The sequence below is a fragment of the Lolium rigidum genome, chromosome 1 (assembly GCF_022539505.1).
Source record: "Lolium rigidum isolate FL_2022 chromosome 1, APGP_CSIRO_Lrig_0.1, whole genome shotgun sequence".
In the NCBI taxonomy this organism is placed as follows: Eukaryota; Viridiplantae; Streptophyta; class Magnoliopsida; order Poales; family Poaceae; genus Lolium; species Lolium rigidum.
The window spans coordinates 87037888-87050645 of record NC_061508.1 but is presented as its reverse complement, the minus strand read 5'-3'; the positions used below and the strand labels follow the sequence as shown (position 1 = coordinate 87050645).

Genomic DNA, 12758 nt, shown 5'->3' with positions numbered 1-12758 from the left:
AAACAACGCGGCCCGCCATTTTGTACGAGTTCGACAACTGATGAGGCCATCGAGGTTCGTCGTCTCCTCCTTCCGCCGCACAAGGAAGAAGTTGGTCCACCAGTCGGTGTTGCGTGTGGCATCCCACATAGGAGACGCCCCGCTCTGCCTCCGACAGTGCGCTGTGATGGTCGTGGATCTCCTGCCACAATCAATCGATGCCTACTTGGGCACCGAAGGAATGTTGATGGTTTTGCTGCCATCCGCCATCCCTTGGTAGGCGCATGTCTGGCGGGACTATGTATCGCACGATGTAGAAATCCCACGCACGAAGATGGTTAGGCTGCGCGACGCAACACCATTTGTGGCCACCCCCCTTCAGTGCGGCGGTTCGACATGGCGGTTGTGGTGCCCTCTTGGTGTTGGGTGACGCTAGTTTTTTTTTGGAAGAGGTGGGCCGTGGAGGGTATGTGCGGCGGGTGCGGTGCGCACATTAAATTAACGCTGGTCCCAGGCGAGTGAACGGTGGTGCAGATTATCGCCGGATCTATCCTGCCACACCGCGCCACCATGCGCGATGAGACTTCTCCCTACGCCCGCCTAGGGAACCGATACGACCATTACTAGGCTTGACCAAAGGTTGGAAACGACGTAAATAATGAAGAGCTCTCGCATCACCACCATGTGTCAATGATAGGGCTTGCCCGCCACTCCCTACGATGTCACCTCGTTTCGTCCAACGCGCTCGCAAGGATTTCTGTTAATTTGATGGGATTGCATCAGGGTGCCGGATGCTATTGAGCCGCGCCAGACCGAAAAGACCTTTGGGGCACATGATGGGCGAGGTTTTCTTCTAAGCACGCCCGAAAACCTTGAGATGCTCTAAATATCCATAATAAGCATTGTCGGCTAGCCCGAGGCACTTGAATCTGGACACCCTAGCCAGATCCATGAGCTTGAACCATCGTCAACCAGTCAAGCCGCCACACATGCACCGCTCCTCACCATTGGGGGCCGCCACACATGTGTCGCTCCTCACCATTGGGGACTTGAGGATGCCAACGATCTCGGGAGACGACAACACAACGTCATGGAGAGCTTGGAAGGGCACGGTTTACATGGAGGTATAGGGCTAAGGGTATCACGAAGGAGGAGGAAGTAGAGCCTCCCTAGCGACCACCGCCGACGGTGACGAGGGAGAGGGAGGTTGGGACGAGAGCCCATGCCATCGCCCCAAGCGAAGCCGGAGCCTTTTGTCCGATATTTTGGCACCATCAACTCAAAAGTTTCTGCCATTTGAGGCTCCCAACCCCACCATTTTGTCAAAATTCAATCTGATTCTGATACCGCCGGGCCGCGCGCTTCTCCGCCTCGGAGGCCACTAGGGTGCTCCTGCTTCCGTGCATGGCCGCTAGCGTAGCGTGAGTGGTGGTCCGACTGGCAGGCACACCCGCCGGCACACCGGCAGGACCGGCCGGCCGGCCGGCGGTGACGCACGACTAGCCAGCGAGCTTTGACGACCAAATAATGGTGTCCCTTTGCCCTTCCTTTCGTCCTCCCCTGCACTATCCATGCGCTTTGTTTGCCGCTTCGGGTCGTCCGCATACGTGCGCCACGTTTCCGCCCTCCACCTCGATCTCTTCTTTTCTTTTTGGAGCTCTTCGTCCACGCCACGATCCACATCCATCCTGCCTCTCTCTCGCCACTGTATAGATAGACCACCGTGGAGTACTGTACAGTACCTGCGGCTCTTTGTCTCGGCTTGCTTTTCAGAAATCACGAGAGATGGGAGCAAAAATTAGAGAGAGACCGATGCATGCAGGGCAGACAAATACTACTCGAGGAGCACACATCAACTACTCCCAGCGGAGTTTTGCACTCGTCTCAGCTGAGAGCCACCTAAAATATGGTTATTTTAGGTGATCTACTAATTGCCAGCGGAATCGGCACGTACACGCTGAGAAACGAACCTTCCCCTGACTAATTTAATTCCAGGAAAGCTCAAAAGTTGGTTCTTTCGGATCAGCCTTCACAACTAAGGAAGTGTTTGAGGCCCACTTTATTTTATGCCGCTTTAGTTTAGTGGTTATTAAGCCAGAATTAGGTCTTGCTTGCAAGCAATGGCACTCCCGTGCGTACTGTCAAAGTGAACAGATGGTGCATCGGTTTATATGGCGACTACAATGCCATTGAGTACTTACTACGTGCGAGAAAAGGTTTTGCCAAGTACGAGAATATCTACATTATTGTAGAGTTTGAGGTGTCTTCAAATGACAATGGACTTGAACCGTCTGAATCTTGTCATGAAGAAGTGGAATGGTGACTCTTTTATTGTCTAGACTCACATATGTGTAAGTTTAATAATCAATACCTGTAATACCGAATGAGTGTAATGCTGAAAATTATTTTATGACAAGTTTAGTAATATCGATTTGATATTGTAGATATCGATATTTTTTCGATAAAATGTGGTTGTGGATATATTTTCACTATTTGATAAAACTTAAACATGATTAGGATACATGAGAATTAAGAGGTATTTTTATAGATGGACTAAGGGAGTACATGGCACTAGGAAATGAATATTATGGATCAGAATCACATAAATTGGTCATTTGTTCCCATCTAGAAATAATCAATGTAAATTACGACATAGCGATTCAATTAGCATCTGGTACTCAGTTGTCACTTTGTGTTGTCATAGTTTGTTGTATGTTCACTAGAGATCAAACCATATTTTCAGTTCCATGCATTTCACATAAAATTAAAATATTATTTATATTCCTTATGTTAAGGATTATAAGGCCATAGGGTCAGTTTGCCGGGGTCAAGAAAGTCCATAACGAGTAACGACCCTCATTAATTACCGCATGCTTCAATAGTTTCATGTGCATGAAAGAAGAGAGGTAATATGATCCCTAACAATTTCAAAAAGCTATCTGATTTTATAAACCCTAACAAAGTGAGTACCTATGTGTACCTATAACGTTTTGCCTTTTCAACATCTTTTCTATTAATGATTTTAAGATCCATGGAGAAAATATTTACTAGTACTAATGTCCTACCATTAGTGCCATACGCATTAGCAATATATCCAAATAAAATTTAAAGACCCAACTCCAGAAAGAAAAATATCTCAAATATAGTGCTTAGATTGATCATTAGACAAATGCAGAATCCAAGTTTAATGTGCCATTATTAATGACATTATCATATTTATTTCCAGCCTATGTGATTAATTTAGAATTATAACTCGTGAGATTGTGAATAGATAAAAATATTTTAAAAAAATGTGTTCGGGTGTTCTAGGAGAGAGATCATTGCTACTCATGCATTTGATGGTGTCTGTGTGGATATGTGTTGCACTCGATATTTCCAGTTAAGCGCTCAAACAACCCGTGTCGACGCATATTTGAGACGATCTCACTCGTAGGCTACATACCAATATTTATTGTTGGAATGTCTCCAAGTCAATGAAAATCTTAGTTGATACTCTTAATTACTCTAGGCACTAGGGGCATGTACTCCCCTCACACCGGTTTAGAAGCTTATTACGTGCTTTGAATTTTTTAATAATTAATTTTGTCGACAAAATACGAAATATATGCCATAAAATTACACAATCGAAAGCTTATTTTGAATATGACTCCAATGGTACAATTTATGTGACTTTATAAACCACCAAAATTATAGTACCATTAGTGCTATATATTTTCTACATGGATGTTAATAAATACATTCATGAAATTGATGGTTAGCCAAATTCACAATCCAAGTTTAATTTGCCATCATTAACGATAGTCGCCACAATCCTTTTTACTACTATTTGGGATCTTCGTGTTGAATTTGGAATTCTATATTCGCGATATAGTCAACGCATATAAACGAATTTATATTTTATTAGATATATCTTTGGAATCTTTTTGACATCTTTTACGACTTTAATATTCAGACATTTCCAATTCTTTGAAATTTTTAAATTGGATACTGTTAATGGTCCAGGCACTAATGGTAGGAGATTAGGACATACCAGTCCTAAATATTTTCTGCATGGATCTTAATAAAGGAAGGCATTGATGGAACGGGATATCCAAAAGGCAAAACGTACTACTCCCCAGAAGAAATGGTCCACTCTACCTATCCACCAGAAAGCAACATTTCTCGGCAGAATGACCATTTGGTAGGCCCCATCCGTCCATCTACTCCGATCTCTACGCTCGCCGCTACATACGGGTAGGAGTACGGTGCCTGTGTACTAGGCGCATTGATGTACCGTAGTTATACGTCCACCCTAAAATACGAATAAATAGGAGGAGTAGTACCACTACCACCGGCCACTCCCCTCTCTCCAGTTACCAACCGAGCCCAAGGAAGCAAACCGTGAGAGCGCAGGTGGTGGGGGAAGCTGAGCCCGAGCGAGGGGAGGGGAAAGAAGAAGAAACCTCCAATCTTGCTCCTGCTGCCCCGAGCCAAGATTCTCTTGTTGCATCGACGTAAATGTAACTCCCCTGCTCCCTCCTTCCTTCCTCATCAGAAATCTCGAGTGTTCCTTCCTTCCTGCCTTCCTTGGTTTCGTTTGTTTCTTGGATCTGCCATGGCGAGGGATTAAGGGAAGAGCAGAGAGGTGATTTTGAGTTTTTGTTTCTTTTTCGGTTTCCTGTTCTTCTTGTTCTTGCGCTCGTGTTTTCGGGGTAGGATTTGGGACTGTCCTGTCAGGTTCGATCTCAGACGTTTTTCCTTCTTCAGTTTAGGAAGGGTTCCTAGGATGAAATAAATGAGACGCTGCGTTTCTCTGCGTCAAATTTATTGCGGACGCTTTTAGTAGTAACCAATGCAGGTCCTCGTCGTCCTGCTCCTAGAAACTGCAAATCGTTTTGCCCCGTTATTACCTCTTCCTCTGCTCCCTTCGTTTTTCTGCTCAGATCTGTGGCGCAGGCAGAGTTGCCATAGCAAATGTGTGTTCTTTTTATTTTCCGTCTTCTTTTCTGGTTCTTGCAGCTCGCTGCTAATAATCTTTTGAACTTTCCCCCGCAGAGGCCATTCTGCATTGGCCATTGAACGCGAGCGCCGAGCAGTTTCAAAGAACCCGAATTTGGTGGAGAAGATGTCGGGTAAGGATGAGCTCCTGCGTCTTTCTTCAGTTGTCTTTGTTTCTTGCGAAAAACTGTGTGTAATACGGCGGCCGGTCACTGCAGTGGTCCATGCGGACGACATCGAGATATCGCTGTGCGACGGCAACTCGGAGGACGAGCGCCGCCGCCGCAAGATTGGCTCGCTGCGGCGGAAGGCCATCCACGCGCTCAAGAAGCGCGGCAGGCGCCGCGTCGACTTCCGCTTCCCGCCGGCCATCTCCATCGAGGACGTCCGGGACGCCGAGGAGGAGCGCGCCGTCGCCTCATTCCGCGAGCGCCTCGCCGCGCACGGTCTCCTACCCGACAAGCACGACGACTACCACATGATGCTAAGGTTTTTCTCGTCACGGAACTATCCCCCCCTTCCGTTATCCCTTGTTTTTGTCCTCTACTATTTGGATAGGTTGCGAAATGCCTGGATCTGAAACTTGCAACAATCTGATTGAACACGTGATGCAGGTTCTTGAAGGCCAGGAAGTTCGACGCCGAGAAGGCAATGCAGATGTGGGCAGACATGCTGAGATGGAGGAAAGAGTTCGGCGCAGACACAATCCTCGAGGTGATCATTACGCTGGCCTGCGAGCAGTCGCTTGCTGAGAACTTCCATTGTCTGCTTAATGACACTCCTTCATCTGGTCAGGATTTTGAGTTCGAAGAACTTGATGAGGTGCTGCGCTACTACCCTCAGGGATACCATGGCGTCGACCGAGAGGGCCGGCCGGTGTACATCGAGAGGCTTGGCAAGGTCGACCCCAACAAGCTGATGCAGATCACCTCTGTCGACAGGTACATCAAGTACCATGTGCAAGAGTTTGAGAGGGCCTTCAGAGAGAAGTTCCCTGCCTGCACATTGGCTGCCAAGAGGCACATTGACTCCACCACCACCATCTTGGATGTCCAGGGCGTGGTATGTGAATGACCCTTCTTGCTCTGCGCTTGTGTATCTTTGTCTGTTTTTTCTATATTTTCTTGAATGTGTTCTTGTCTTATGCAGGGTCTCAAGAATTTCTCCAAGACTGCCAGAGAGCTTGTACTCAGAATGCAGAAGATAGACAGTGACTACTACCCTGAGGTAATTTTGCGCCTCCATTGCTACTTCACTGTAGTATTTTGTTATGCCGACCAATGATTCTAAAAAACACAAAAAAATGCAGACATTGCATCAGATGTTTGTTGTGAATGCGGGCAGTGGGTTCAAGCTCATCTGGAACAGTGTGAAGGGCTTCCTTGACCCAAAAACTTCATCGAAGATTCATGTAAGCTCTATGGAGTATTTATCAGGATCATGGTAATGCATTTTGCGAGCGGCAATTAACTGTGTCTTTCAATGTAGGTTCTGGGTTCGAATTACCTGAGTAGACTTCTTGAAGTAATTGACTCAAGGTTGGTATAAAACTCAAGCCAAGGAATAAGTGTCAATCCTTGCCCATTTCATGTCTGCTCTATGCATTTGAGAACATTTTTGATGGTAGTTGTGCTTTTTTCTCAGTGAGTTGCCAGAGTTCCTTGGTGGTTCATGCACTTGCAGTGACAAGGGAGGCTGTCTTGGGTCGAACAAGGGGCCATGGAATGATCCTTACATATTGAAGGTATTTTACTGTACTTATGTAGAAGTCTTCTCTAATATACTGCTTTCCTTTTTTTTACATCATGATTTGATTATATTTTGTAGATGCACTTAGACTTCTATACTTGTTCTGTTTGTAGCTCATACACAATTTGGAGGCTGGCTCAGTGAAGGATATCAAGCCAGTTTCTGATGGAGAAGAAATAAGTAGTTCTTCCCTTAGGTTAGAACAGCTGAAGGCAAGTTCCTGGAATAATACTTTAAACTCAAGCTATACACGTCTAGCTGATTGCTGCTTCAAATATATTGTTCTGAACATCATTTGTGTTGCTTCCAGTGGCAGGGCATGATGAGTGACACATCAAATGCTGAATCAGGGTCCGATGTTGATGACTTTGGATCATCATATATACCAAAAGGAACTGAATATGGTTGCCTCACTCCAGTCCATGAGGAAGTGAGTTCAATGCTGAATTCTTTCTTGTTACTTCCTAGTGTTAGTGTGGTTAATTTTGCTCTATTCTGCTTTCTATAGCATTAAAATATTTGCTAGTTTTACCCCAACTTTTCTCTTGAATCTCTTACAATAATTCCTTCTATGAGTTGATTTCAGTATTTATACTTGCTGCAGGTAAAGGGCATAGATTCTTCAACTTACTTTGTCTGTCGAGATCAGAGTTATGTGGATATCTCTCTTGAAACTGGTAGGAGAGTGCGGCGAACTACTGAAACTGTGCCAAAACAACTGGCTGATAACCGACAGTTTTCTACCAATGGAAGCTCTCGTGAAATAGGTACCATCTCTTCTCTTGCACTTGCTTAGTAAAATCCGTGCCATCAATTTTTTGCAACTTGCCAATATTTTTTGTATATTTATTCGCTTATAATTTGCCTGTTGGTTGTTGCTGTAGCTTAGGATTCAATAGCCCATTTAACCGATTACCCGAGTTGCTTTTAACATCAGTACTGCATCGATTTTGTCTTGGTGCATGGGCAATGTATCCACTGATTCAAGACATAAATTGGCATTGCAATCTGAGCTGGCTAGGTTGCTAGATAGAAAGATTGCAAGGCATTCGTGTAAAAGCCTTTAAATTCTGATTGGAAGGAATGAAGTACAGGTCATGTGGTATGCCTGCAGCTGCCAGTGCCAGGAACAGTTCCCTTGTGTAGCCTCACAGAGAACTGTTTCATTTAATATGTAGTACAGAAAGTTGTTGGTTTTTCTGATTATATTTGGCTCCTTGGTGATATACTTGCCTGTTTTACTGCTTCATCCTACTAGTTGAAATCATATCATTTAACTTGGTTCGCAGAATAAATCATCGAAACATTTGGCTCATGCTAGTGTGTTGCATCATTTTTTTTCTTGTTCACTTCTCATTGCGAAATATTTTCTTTGATTTTCTCTCCTTGAGTTATGATTTTGTTTCACCCTGTCAGTGGATTTGGTGGTTACTTTCCTCCTTGATGATTTGTTTTTGTGTTTGGCAGGCAACGTTGGCAAACTGGATGGTACAATTGTCCTGATGGGTGTGGGAAATCTTATAAAACTTGTGGTCTCAGCCTTGATCAAGATATTCTCCTTCTTCCGCCTTTTCATATCTGTACCAGTGAGGAGGCTTCAAAGTGCCAATCCTCCTACTGCACCCGTTCCAGTTGCGGAGAAGCCACAGCCTCGAACTGTAAGCGACGCTGATATGAGCGCTTGCTTACAGCGTATCGAAAATCTTGAATCGATGTGCAACCAGCTCGCCAGCAAACCACCAGAGATCCCTGAGGACAAGGAGCAGATCCTACTCAACTCTTTTGAGCGCATCAGATCCATCGAGGCTGACCTGGAGAGGACCAAAAGAGTAAGTTCTTGTATTGCACAGCACAGTTTCTCTGATCGTAGACATCAAAGTTCTGATTTGCTCATGTGTCCTGAAACATTGTCCACAAATGAATCTATGACAGCTAGGCTTTTTTTCTTTCTCCTCAGTGCTAGTCTTTTTTTAAATAATGTGCCTTGTGTTAAACACTGCTCAATTCATCAGGTGCTTCATGCGACCGTGGCTAAGCAGCAGTCATTGGTGGAAACTCTAGAAGCTGTACAGGAGTCGACCAGTGTCAGGGTATGCCATCGACAAACTTAGACTCACTGAATTGATTGTGTTTTTGCATATAGCGATCACGTACTGAATTAGCATCATTCTATTCTATGCTACAAAAAGTTGTCTGCCTAACTGAACTAATTCTTACACCCATTGCTTGTGCAGAGGAGGTTGTTCTGTTCATAGGGTGACGCAGAATCCTCAAAGCCATGTCGACATTAACCTGCGTGAAGCTGCCAGCTCCATTTTTGACCTCCCGGACTCCGAGCCTGGTTGCTGAGAGGAGAACGAAAGAGAAGATAGCATTGGATGCCTGTCGCTTCCTTTCGGAACCTCAAACCTCTCTCTTTTTGTAGTTTATATTTTGAGCCGAAGTCCCAGGTTTCTTTGCCTGTCGAACGATGCTCCGCGCAGCATGCTAGTATGTTTTTTGCTGGTTAAGCGTATAGTATCGTGGCAGAAAGTCGGTGGTGAGAATCTTGGAGGTTTGACTGGCCTGAACTTTTTACTGAACCAATGGGCTGGTCAGGAGACACTAGTGGCAGGCTTACAGCTCATGTCTATGTAAATGGTAGTGCTACCTCTGATCCGATGATGATAGGTTATTGCGATGTCTGTCAGTGAAATATGGATTGGTAGTACTTTAGTGTATCTTTGCAAATCTCGTGATTTCGTTCATCCCGACATGGCAACGTGGGGGTCCGTACGGGGCTGGCGAATCTTGCACGGTCTTTTACTACTGTTCGCGCCTGCACGCCACGGCAATGCACAGCGTGGTGGTGGTGCTCGGGTCTTTGGTTGCAGCGAGCCGGATTCCACGGCATCTGCTTCTTCATGAGCTGCCCCACTTGCCAAAGTGACGCCAGTTCCCGGCTGCAGATTCATTGAGGGGTGTTTGGTTGGTAACAATATGTTTTCTCGCATCCCCGGAGAACTTTAAATTGTTGAATAAACCCAGCTGCTGTTACTTAAGTTCAGTTTCGTCAGATTTTTGACTTAGCCGTTGTAAGCTAGTGTTTAGCTCCGATCGTTTTGGCAACGACTCGGAGCGAGTCTCACGCGGGATGGCACGAACGTGGAGATCGTGGTCACGTTTTCCCTTCCGTAAGCTGAATAAAAGGAAGAAGAAACGAGCAGAAAAGCTGCGGCAGTTTGAGCAGCACAAAAACTCTAGCCTCTGTTCATCGTGTTCCTCCAGAACTCGCACTCCGATCCTAGCTTTTGAGCGACAATTGGTATCAGAGCCGTGGAGAGATGGTAGGATCACAACCACCACCTGCGCCTGCGAAGGAGGCCAAGACCCCATCCGCATCACCATCTGCGCCGCGGTCACCAGCGGGAGGCTCGCGGCGCGTGCGCTCCCCAAGCCGTGGCCTGAGCAGGACGAGGAGAGATCGGCGGGAGGTGAGGTCGTCATTCAGCAGCAGGTAGTGCGGGAGATCAGCAGTGGCGGGGGCGGCGGCCTCGTCTTCCCGATGCTCCAGCGCGGAGAGTACGTCAACTGGTCCATGGTCATGGAGGTGAACCTCCAGGCTGCCTCCCTCTGGGACGCAATCGAGGACGATGGCGTGTCCCGTCGCGAGGAGAAGCAGGCCCTGGCGGCCCTGCTCCGCTCGACCCACCCGAGATGCATCCGATGCTGATCGGCAAGGGGTCAGCGAAGGCGGCTTGGGAGGCCATCAAGCTGCAGAACCAGGGGAGCGACCGCGTGCGCGACGCGCGCGTGCGACGGCTACGCACCGAGTTCGAGACAGTCGCTTTCAAGGACGGCGAGCGCGTCGACGAGTTTGGGATGAGAATCTCGAACCTCGCCGCGACCCTGCGCTCCTACGGCGACACCGTGAACGAGGAGAAAATCGTAAGGAAATTTCTTTCGGTTGTGCCAAAGCGCTTTATACAGATTGTGTTCTCCATCGAGACCCTGCTCGATCCATCCACCATGACCGTCGAGGAGGTGGTCGGACACCTGCGTGCGGTGGAGGAACGCCTGGACGGCGATCAGGGCACGGCGGGAGGACAACTCCTTCTCACTGAGCAACAGTGGGAGGAGAAGAAGAAGCTGGGCCGCAGCGGTGGCTCCGGCAGCGGTGGCAGCGGCGGAGGCCGCGACCGCGCGGACACGAACTCCAGGCGCAAGGGGGGCCAGGCTCAGCAGAAGCCAGCGACGCCACCCACCGCGGAAGACAACGACGACCGCGACACCTGCAGGTACTGCAAGAAAAAGGGCCACTAGGCCCGTGACTGTCGCAAGAAAAAGCGCAACGACGCGCAGCGCGGCATGGCGAACCTCGCCGTCGAGGAGGACACCGATCCCACCATGATGATGGCACACGTCATCGAGGTGACGGAACCTGGAGTGGAGCTCCACACCGCGGCAGCCGAAACAGGCGAATTCCCTGCCGCGGGCGACGCTCCGATCCGATCCGGTTCACACTTCCTCTGCAATGAGGAGAGGGCAAAGCTCCATCCCATGCACGCCGGGGACGTTCAGGACCTGGCATGGTACCTGGACTCCGGCGCCACGAATCACATGACGAGGGACAAGAGTGCCTTCGCTGAGCTGGACGAGAAGGTCTCCGGCAAGGTGAGATTTGGAGACGGCTCGGTGGTCGCGATCCGCGGACGAGGCACCGTCCTGTTCACCATCAACGGGGGTGCGCACCGCGCGTTCACCGACGTCTTCTACATCCCAGCGCACAAGTCAAGCGTGATCAGCCTCAGACGGTTGGACGAGAACTGGTTCGAGGTGAAGATCAGGCGCGGCATCCTCTCCATCCGCGACGCACATGATCAGCTCATCGTCAAGGTATCATGATCACCAAACCGGCTGTACAAGCTCACTTTTCGGCCGGTGCAACCTGTGTGCCTTGCAGCTCAGCACGACTCAGCGTCGTGGCGTTGGCACGCCCGGTTCGGCCACCTCCACTTCGATGCGATGCAGAAGATGGTGCGTGGCGATCTAGTGCGAGGTATGCCACCCATCAAATCGGTGGAGTAGCTCTGCGAGGCGTGCCTCACCGGCAAGCAGCGGCGCACGCCGTTCCCGCAGAAGGCGATGTTCCGTGCGGACGATCCGCTCGAGCTGGTACATGGGGATCTGTGCGGCCCCATCACGCCGGCCACTCCTGGAGGGCGCCGGTACTTCCTCCTGTTGGTCGATGACCACAGCAGGTACATGTGGGCGTCGCTCCTGGCATCCAAGGACGAGGCGGCCGAGGCGATCATTCGCTTGAAGGCGCTGGCGGAGAATGAATCCGGCCGGAGACTCCGCACTCTCCGAACCGACCGGGGCGGCGAGTTTACGTCCGCCACATTCACCTCGTACTGCAACGACACCGGTGTTCAGCGGCACCTCACTGCGCCGTACTCCCCGCAGCAGAACGGGGTGGTCGAGCGGCGCAACCAAACCGTCGTGGCGATGGCAAGGAGCATGCTCAAGGCAAAGGGCATGCCAAACTACTTCTGGGGCGAGGCCGTGCTCACGGCGATCTTCGTCCTGAACCGCTCGTTCACCCGGAGCGTCTCCGGCATGACGCCATATGAGGCATGTGAAGGAGATATGCCCTAGAGGCAATAATAAAGTGCTTATTATTTATATCTTTATGTTTATGATAAATGTTTATATATCATGCTATAATTGTATTAACCGAAACATTAGTACATGTGTGATATGTAGACAAACAAGAAGTCCCTAGTATGCCTCTTAAACTAGCTTGTTGATTAATGGATGATTACTTTCATAATCATGAACATTGGATGTTATTAATAACAAGGTTATGTCATTGTATGAATGATATAATGGACACACCCAATTAAGCGTAGCATAAGATCTCGTCATTAAGTTATTTGCTATAAGCTTTCGATACATAGTTACCTAGTTCTTATGACCATGAGATCATGTAAATCACTTATACCGGAAAGGTACTTTGATTACATCAAACGCCACTGCGTAAATGGGTGGTTATAAAGGTGGGATTAAGTATC

The 12758-nt window shown here is 48.2% G+C and overlaps 1 protein-coding gene across 2 annotated transcripts; it reads left to right on the top strand.

Moving 5' to 3' along the window:
• Nucleotides 1-4082: 4082 nt before the first annotated feature.
• LOC124677129 (phosphatidylinositol/phosphatidylcholine transfer protein SFH6-like) lies at nucleotides 4083-9273 on the top strand. 2 transcript variants are annotated; one of them, XM_047213131.1, is made up of 15 exons: nucleotides 4083-4478; nucleotides 5014-5090; nucleotides 5175-5445; nucleotides 5571-5670; nucleotides 5752-6018; nucleotides 6106-6183; nucleotides 6266-6367; nucleotides 6445-6494; nucleotides 6601-6700; nucleotides 6819-6917; nucleotides 7016-7135; nucleotides 7310-7472; nucleotides 8173-8534; nucleotides 8718-8795; nucleotides 8940-9273. In XM_047213131.1, the coding sequence occupies exons 2-15, from the start codon at nucleotides 5084-5086 to the stop codon at nucleotides 8958-8960; spliced, it is 1818 nt and encodes a 605-aa protein (XP_047069087.1). In that variant the 5' UTR covers nucleotides 4083-4478; nucleotides 5014-5083; the 3' UTR covers nucleotides 8961-9273. The 2 variants fall into 2 exon arrangements, with proteins under 2 accessions (XP_047069087.1, XP_047069095.1); XM_047213139.1 differs by lacking the exon at nucleotides 4083-4478 and adding an exon at nucleotides 4517-4603.
• Nucleotides 9274-12758: the final 3485 nt, after the last annotated feature.

Excerpts from the sequence above, each read along its gene's own strand:
- LOC124677129 (XM_047213131.1), top strand. Across the intron at positions 6,019-6,105 it reads TCTTGGATGTCCAGGGCGTG|GGTCTCAAGAATTTCTCCAA; the intron begins GTATGTGAATGA and ends TGTCTTATGCAG. Across the intron at positions 7,136-7,309 it reads TCACTCCAGTCCATGAGGAA|GTAAAGGGCATAGATTCTTC; the intron begins GTGAGTTCAATG and ends TACTTGCTGCAG.